The sequence below is a fragment of the Lygodium microphyllum genome, chromosome 17 (assembly GCF_053477565.2).
Source record: "Lygodium microphyllum isolate KBCC chromosome 17, Lygodium_microphyllum_v1.1.10, whole genome shotgun sequence".
In the NCBI taxonomy this organism is placed as follows: Eukaryota; Viridiplantae; Streptophyta; class Polypodiopsida; order Schizaeales; family Lygodiaceae; genus Lygodium; species Lygodium microphyllum.
This window is the reverse complement of record NC_141151.1, coordinates 62584623-62593152: the sequence shown is the minus strand read 5'-3', so window position 1 is coordinate 62593152 and position 8530 is coordinate 62584623. Positions and strand designations below refer to the sequence as shown.

Here is an 8530-nt window from a genome sequence, read left to right as displayed (position 1 = left end):
AGGAGGAGGAGGAGGAGGAGGAGGAGGAGGAGGAGGAGGAGGAGGAGGAGGAGGAGGAGGAGGAGGAGGAGGAGGAGGAGGAGGCGGCGGCGGCGGCGGCGGCGGCATTGATGAAGTCTATGGCATATTCAAATCATGGAGTTCGTTTGCCTTTCAAGTTCAATATAGGAGCCGTGTGATAGCAAGTTGTGTTGTGACACTGTGCATCTACTCGCGAAAAACCTTGAAAGGTAGTTTGCATGTTTTGGATTTTTAAGCAACATAGGTTGTATGGATTTTTCTTTCTCCAACAGAGTTGAATAAGAAAACGAGTGAATAGGACTAAAGCATAGCAAGCTTAGAGAGGTGGATTGGGTACTTGCAAAGGGACATGGAGAAAGGCAACCCCATTCATGTGCTTAACATTGAAGACGTTTCAAATCCAACCAACGAACGAGATAATTGTGGAGTTCAATAAAAGTCATTCTTATAATTGTGGAGTTCAATAAAAGTCATTCTTACAAGTATGTACTTTGAGTCATGTGGATGAGCATAATGATGAGCTATTTGTTGGGGGTAAAGGCGCCTCTACCTAGCCACCCGTGTATTACTACATTGACAATACCCACGCCTGCACACTACAAGTGGCGAGTGCCCATCAATGTCACTTCATTCTTTATTTTTTTTAGTGACATTTGAATAAAGGGAAGCCCAGTCACACATTGTGATTGTTGGAGTTTCCACATTATGTGTCTCTCTCTCTCTTACCCTTGCTCCTTCCACCATAGCTCTTGCTTCCGCTCGTACTTACACTTCAAGGCTCACCTCCCTTCAACTAGTATCAAAGCATTCTTCATTGAGCTCTTGAGCTTGGTTGGGCACACATTCAGCATTCATTTGAATACCTACAGCTTGATCTTCACTATTGGCAGCCATAGTCGCACCTTCGAGCTTCTGATCGGTCTCATCCTTCTCAAGCTTGCATTGGGGCTTCTTGGGCACCCTGGAAGGCATTCATTTGAAGTATTGGAGCTCTCTTTTGTTGCTTTACTTCAATTCACAAGGTATGAACAATGGGGTAGCCATGCCTCTTTGCTTCTTGTGAAGCATACATCTTCCCGTTGCATTTACCCTTCAAGAGGAGCTTCCCTGGGTCCTTGGGGACCCCCCACACCTAACCAAATCTTTGTTGTAGCTCCCCATCCCCTTCAAGACTGAAGGTGCCATCAATGATGGTTGATCACGGGTCACTTCTCAACTTCACTTTGGTCCATAGCAGCTCTCCTAGGCTGTGGGCACCTAAAGAGGGTTCATCTAATGTATACAAACATGCCTAGAGCTTGGCATTGAAGGCTTTGATCATTGGCATTGGGTTTGGACTTATATGCATCAGTTCCAGGACTGTTATAACAATCCACAAGTAGTTCACATTAAGTGTTATGTTAGCATTTGATGTTTATGCTTGGTTGGCACTAGTTGTTGATGCCATTTGGTACTCGATTAATGTCCAAATGTCAAGGAATGCTATGTATATGTTATGGGAATGATTTAGAGATGATTTTAGCCTTGTTTTATCTCAGTTTAGTAGTAATTTTAAGCTTATTTGGTCACTTTATGCTTCGCCTATTGGTCTCATGGGTGCTTCCTGAGTGATTCATATGACTACACGAATGTATATGCAGGTTCGCACACATCTTTTATTGCTCTAGAATTCTTTTTGAGCTTTAATCGAGCTCCATCTTGGTTGGCATTTGATTGACATTGGTTTACAGTGGCATACTTTGTAACAGTCATTATACATATGGTCTATGCTTAACCCTTCAATACATGCTTTGAAGCATATGTTAGAAATGCATGCCCCTCACATTGTATGTGTTTGATTGCCACTTGGAGCTTTAGTTGGTCTTTCATTTGCATACTTTGGAGCTCTTGGATGCTTATTTGGGTTGTCAAAGATTTGACATTGAGTGTTACATGATATCTTATGTATTCACATACTATCCTTCAGCTTGGTTGCTCAATTAACATCGATCTTGCTACCAGTGAGGGACTTCATACTATCTCTAGATATTGCAGAGCTTGTGGGTTACACAATTGAGCTTCTTGAGTGTATGAGACTAGGATCTCTTACATGTCTATGTTCTTAATAGATACTTGCCTGCATTGGATACTTTTGGGCTGATTTATTCCGTCTTCTCTTTGCGCATACACTGACCTTTGTCATGCCATGTCAATCAGGCATACACCTAGCTTGGCTTACTCTTTGTATTCTTTATACGAGGGGTTGTATCCTCCTATTGACATAGATTTCTTTGACACATTTAGATGTTTAGCTCATGTTTCGTGGTTACTACAATATTTGTTATATGCATGCTTTGATATAGGATCTGACCTAGTAGTCATACTTGACTTTGGATCATTGTTAGCTCATTATTTGCTCTCATTTTCTCCCTGCCAATTGAATCCTAATGTTACACTATACTTAAATAGATTGGCTTCTAAATACTTCCATTTTCTGTAGCAAATCATCAACTACCAACATTCTACAAGTTCAAATGTTAGTTATATTGCATTACCTAAGGCTACCTGATCAAGTCCCCAAAAAGGCCTCTCTCACATTCTCACTTTCAACGGGGACTATGGTATTTTTTTCTTCAAATGGGAAAAAATGTAAAGGTGGCAATAACTCTCAAGACAAGAAGGCAACCAATAACAACGGTGACATTCGAATCTACATTGCATGATCATTATCATCTTTGTAAAGGGTGGTAAACAATTTCCCCCATCAGGGACATTGTCTAAGTGGCATCTTGCTACAAGCACATTTTCATCTAGTATTCTATTATGCCTTTTATTGTGCTGAGCATCCTTGAGTACACTTGCTCCCTTTGGATCTCCAGCTATTTCCACTGGCACTACATATCTCTACACCCATTTTTCCAGGTGTTCCCCAGTTGCTGGTTATCATCTCCCACTACCTAGCAGACTACTTCCTCAGCTGCCTCCAACACCTAGGAGCATTTTCCTAGCTGCCACTTTGTTTCCAGCCACGCAGACAGCTGCATTTGCATACCACTGTTGTGCTCTTCCTGGAGGTCAGTCTGCCAAAGACTCCTACAAACTACAATTTTGCTGCCTGCCCACTCTATTCAAATCCAACTGGTGGTCACAGCACTCAAGATCCGTCTCCGGTGGATATCACACTCCGACTTCTCCCTCAGCTCGCTCCCATGAGAGCCATCAGCTGTTGGATAGCTCTACCTTTGAGCAGCCTGTACACATTTATTTACTCACAGTACTTGGGATCCATCTATGCTGGACGTCACACTCCAACTTCTCCTTCAGCCTGCTTCCACAAAAGCCACCGGCTGGTGGACAGCTCTACTTTTAGCACTCTATATAGACATTCATTCATTTACAGCATTCATTCAGCTTCTTCAGTGTTATCTTCTTCTCTGTTCTTGCATTTTTTGCATTTTTATCTGAGTTATTGTGTTTTAGTCATGTTCATACTTTCTATGTTTTCTCAGTGAAAACCCTAGCACATCTTCACAAGGGCCAAACCGCACTCAAAGCAAGCCAAAAAAGCTTGACTGCACAATCCAGTCACATGGAACAGAAAATGGGAACGTGGAACAGGGAACAAAGAGGGCCATGAAGTGCAATTCCATGTGACTGTATAATCACATGCAATAGGCATGAAACAGGAATTGGGAACAGGGAATGGGAACGAGGAACCCAAAAATGGCCATTCCATGCGACTATGGCACAATCAGGATGGTAATAACAACATCGATAGTGTAACAAAAGTTATGACCGTAACATGACAAAGACCAAGGAGTCATGCAGCCAAAAAGAATTCTGAGACTGTGATAAGTCACTGTCAATCAGCAGGAGCGGGAGAGACGTAACAAAGATGAGCTTGATTTCTCCTTATTAGACCTGGTATCTGGCTGCCAGGGTTTTGGCCCATCACTTTAAGCCTGTAAACTGAAAATTCGGCTGAAAGAAACAAAATTCTGAAGGCTAATTTCCAAATCCAAATATTTAATAGATCTACCATGTGAACACCAAAGCATCAACAGACAAGAACTAATAGACAAATGCTCCAGCATGTATATCTTACCAATTTGACATTTCTGCCAAAATTTGTTAAAAATACTTTACACTGGCTCAAGGTACATGGCCAGTCTAAATATGTGAAAAACTGAAATTGCAGAGTCCTTAGAACAAGGAATCCCTCCTTGAAGATTCTAAACCAAGGCACTGCCTTGAGCACTGCAGTTACTGCATGTGGGGATGTCCAAAGCATCCTATTCTTGGTGTCACTTCACTTCTGAAGAGCTTCACTTTCCCTCCAGAGGAAACACACCAACAGGTTTTAGCTTTCTATTTACCTAACAAGGTGGAATCTATCAGATATTTTTCCCAAGAGAATAATCTCCCCCCAGTGTGTACATGGATTATAACAGAAAAACTATGATTATCCAGCCTCTCCAGGTCTGGCCCCCACAACTGCCGTCAGATCTTGAAAGTAAGGACTGTCTCCTTGTTCTCTTTTCCCATCCTGGACATCCTTGTACTCTGCCATCAGTTTGTCCCACTTCTCTCGGCATTGCTTGGCATCCCGCTTGATTCCCTGGGTTCTTAGAACCTCGGCGATCTCATCCCACAGCGCAGCTCTTCGTGTTGACATTGCAAACTTGCTCTCCATCTCACCCCTCAGCTTGATCAGTTGAAGTACTTCCCCTCGTTTCCAGTTCTTTGACCGCTTCATAGGTCCACTTTGTTGAGCAACTGGATTGCAAACAATGACAGGACTAGAAAGACCCGAAGTTGTAGCTCCAATTTTTTCACCCACAAGTTTCTCTGTCAGTCCTATCATGGCATGGTTGAAAAAGCTTCTCTGAACTCGTTCTTCTGCTCTCCACTTTTCCTCTCTTTCTTGACGCATCTGCTCTCGGGCCTGCTCCTTGCGCTCCAAGGCATCCAAAAAATCTTTGATGATTTTCTGCTGCCTGGTAAAAACTGTCTCCAACAATGTCTGGACTGCATGGAGATCTGTTATTGCAACATAATTGGAATCCCGCTTTCTCTTACGCAATGTTCTGTCTTCTGAAGCATCATCTTCTTCATCAGTACCAGCTTCTCTCCTGTTAGAAGGACCTTCCTTTTCGATACTTTTCACTGCACAATTAGATGGTGACTGTTGTGCATTATTCTCAATTTCAGGTGAGAAAATATTTTCTCGATCTTTCTTCAAAGTTTTAGCTGAAAGTAGTGGATGAAGCTCTTCAAAAAAAGGGTTGTCTTCTCGATCCTTCAGTCCATCCCGCACCTCCTTGTATCCTGCCACCAGCTTCTCCCATTTGTCTCTACACTGTTGTGCATCTCGCAAAAATTGCTCCTGTTGCAATCCTGAGGCAATCTTATCCCATAGTTCACTCTTTCGCCCAGTCCGAGCAAATCTTGGTGCCAGTTCAGTCCTTAGCCTTATAAGCTTCAATGTCTCTGGCCGGGTCCAGTTCTTCGACCTCTTTTTGTGTTCTTTGTCACGTTTTTTCTCTTCCTCCACATCCCCTTCCCCTTCTGTTGATAAACCATTGGAACCATTCATGACAATCTTGGGATCTGGAGACATGCAAGATGTAGCTGAGAAATTGGGGATGTAAGGAACAGATCCGAGGGGTGGAAATGCCGTAGCAAGGGGGGTTACCAAAGCAGGAGCCTGCAAAGGATCACCTTGCATCGGACAAGGTGGCTGCATTTCTGAAGGATTGCGAATACCCATAGTCTCACATGCAATATTGAGAGAGTGGGGACGACAAAGAGGGTCATCTTTGCTGCTCTCTTGTGGAAGTGGCAGGGAAGCCATGGCTTCAGAATAATGGTGGTATGTGATTCTGTAATGTATGATATATGATCTGTGAGCAACTTTAACCGAATACTCCGAGCTGATTCGGTTCCATCCAAGTAGTGGAAATGGTCCTGAGACATGCTCGCATTTTGAGAGCCATAAAACCCAAGTATGGAGATCCTGATTCAGTGAGTTGAAGCATCGGACTCAATTCTAGGAAGTTTAAAGCAAACAACTACTTTTAACTGCAAATAAAGTGTGTGCGCATACATTATGGAACTTGAATGTCTGATTTATGTCGTACTTCCCTGTGTGCACATGAAAATTTCAACATGACTGAAATTCCGGGTGACTGATAGAGAGCAGTCAGCAAGAAGATTGGATACCATACAAAGGCTTGGAACCAAATGGCCTTACCTGTGGAGAAATAATTCTAGGTGTAGGAGTGTCATCTTATGGAACCTAAAGGTCTCACAAAGGGGGCAAATCAACAGAATTCAACAATGGTTATCCGTATGTTCAACCCTATCAGCAGATGCTTCTCTTGTCAAACATTGGAGATTGATAGAAAGCAATCAGCAAGGAGATTGGATACCATAACTTTAATTGAAAGCATGAAGAGGAATGGTATCTGGGTAATGAGACATATCTGATGCAAGCAGGTTCTGGCAAAAACTTGGCTCAACCACAATGACCAGGAGCTAGTACCCAGAAAAAGAACAGAGGCGCAGGGGAGGTGCAAACTTTCCTGTTTTGTCACAGATCAGTCTTAAAACAACGAAATTGCTGATTGAGGACAGAGGCTTCAATAGGAAAAGGGGCATGCCTGAGAAAAGAGAAGGATCTTACCGAGGGCAATGAAGGGCTGGATGCTCTGTTCCTTGATGCAGAGTATGCTCTGTTCTTGCTCGATTGTGCCAGATAACATGGAAAAGCTCCTCTGCAGCTGCACTCTGTAATGAAAATCCACTCTACAGGAAAATTTATGATATTGACAAAGAAGACCCACCAAAAAACAGAGCGCTTCTCTGCAAGACCCCCCCTGAGCCCTCTCTGTAAGCCCCCCGCTGCTCCAATTTGGGCGATCTTGGGAGACGAAGTGAAGCTTGAGGTTAAGCGGACTAGGGCGAAATTTGGCAGGTGGGGAAGGCTTTTTTGGAGGGGAGGGCCGAATTGGGCTCTTTTTTAAAAGAAGGGAAAAGACAAGGATATGGAGAGGGCAATGGCTATCGATGGCGTGTCTGACAGAATCCTGCTAGAAAAAGCGGAGGTTTGGCTCACAGGAAACCAAATTTGGGGGCAAAAGCAAGATAAGTATTCAATAAACCAACAAAAATAGTCATAATCAGAAGCATATTGTAATAATTATAGCTTGTTTGGCGGGGAGACAACAAAGTTTGTTTGCCCGATGCCTTTCTGTGAAAGCAAATCATTAACTAGGCTATTTATTCTGTGTCATCAATTTGCCTAAAGTCCCAGTGCCCACCACCATCCCACATAAAAAACATTGCAAAGTGGGTTTGGAAATTCTAATTCCAAAGCAAACTTCTTGTAAGGTATCATAAATTTTCTTTTGGTGTGAGTTTGTTCTCATTTCTATACATGTTTCTCAATGCCTAGGATACCTTAAACCCCCCCCCCCCCACCAAAAGAAAAAAAACCCTCAAAGTGGGATTGGATATTTGAATATCCTTAAGGCATCTTGAGAATGTCCCCCCTCCCCACCCCCTTGTAAACCTACTTAAGTTTTCATATCCCCATACACCTACTACCAACCCACATTTTCTATACACATTCATAGACGTACCAACTCACATCTCGGTAATTATCTCATATCTTCCCTCGCTCTCTCCATACCCAAGGAAAGGAGTCAATACCTTGCATTGGACAATTGTTTCTCTATTATTCCATTTCTTCTACACTTTATCTTGTTTGAGTTGGATCCAAGCTTGTTGCTTAATTCGCTTGACTTTTTACCATGTTTTCGTGGACTACTTCGCTTTTTCCTTTGACGATTCTAAAAGTTTTGCTTCAATATATGTGCTATTTCAATCTAAAGCAAGCTAAGCCCCTAGATTAGCCCCTTCACAATTCGCAACATTTTTAGTAGCATTCATTGCATCAGTGAACTTCATGTTATTCACAAACACAATTTGTTCATATGAGTATAATGCACAATGAATTGTGAACCACTAAGGGAAGACACATTTTAGGATTGTTATAGACATGCATGTGTTTTTTTGACATTCATGCATGTGTGCACGTGCACACACATATGAGTATAATGCACAATGAATTGTGAACCACTAAGGGAAGACACCTTTTACGATTGTTATAGACATGCATGTGTTTTTTTGACATTCATGCATGTGTGTACGTGCACACACATGCACACGCACTCGTGCACACATGCATCGATGGATGTATTTGTTTATCATGCTTGCCTACATGTATATGCATGTGTGTAGGAATTTGTCTTTTACAGGAACAAGTTTGAGCATTTATATATATGTGAACGACAATTTTGTAGTATGCACTTGTGTGTTTCTAGTATGTATGTCCTATGAATTTGGATACATAAGTCATCAAGTTTGCCTACACCTCTGTGTGCGTGTGCGTGTGCGTGTGCGTGTGCGTGTGCGTGTGCGTGTGCGTGTGCATGTGTGTGTGTGTGTGTGTGTGTGTGTGTGTGTG

At 42.5% G+C, this 8530-nt stretch overlaps 1 protein-coding gene across 8 annotated transcripts; it reads right to left on the bottom strand.

Moving 5' to 3' along the window:
• Positions 1 to 4066: 4066 nt before the first annotated feature.
• On the bottom strand, positions 4067 to 7217 carry LOC148021962 (trihelix transcription factor GT-2-like). 8 transcript variants are annotated; one of them, XM_087697509.1, is made up of 4 exons: positions 6686 to 7217; positions 6254 to 6584; positions 6107 to 6144; positions 4067 to 5967 (listed from the first exon to the last, which is right to left on the bottom strand). In XM_087697509.1, exon 4 carries the CDS (start codon positions 5852 to 5854, stop codon positions 4463 to 4465), a length of 1392 nt encoding a protein of 463 aa, XP_087553635.1. In that variant the 5' UTR covers positions 5855 to 5967; positions 6107 to 6144; positions 6254 to 6584; positions 6686 to 7217; the 3' UTR covers positions 4067 to 4462. The 8 variants fall into 8 exon arrangements, with proteins under 8 accessions (XP_087553635.1, XP_087553633.1, XP_087553630.1 ...); XM_087697507.1 differs by having other exon boundaries at positions 4067 to 6016; positions 6686 to 7216; XM_087697504.1 differs by lacking the exons at positions 6107 to 6144; positions 6254 to 6584 and having other exon boundaries at positions 6686 to 6782; positions 6846 to 7217.
• Between the last annotated feature and the right edge of the window lie 1313 nt (positions 7218 to 8530).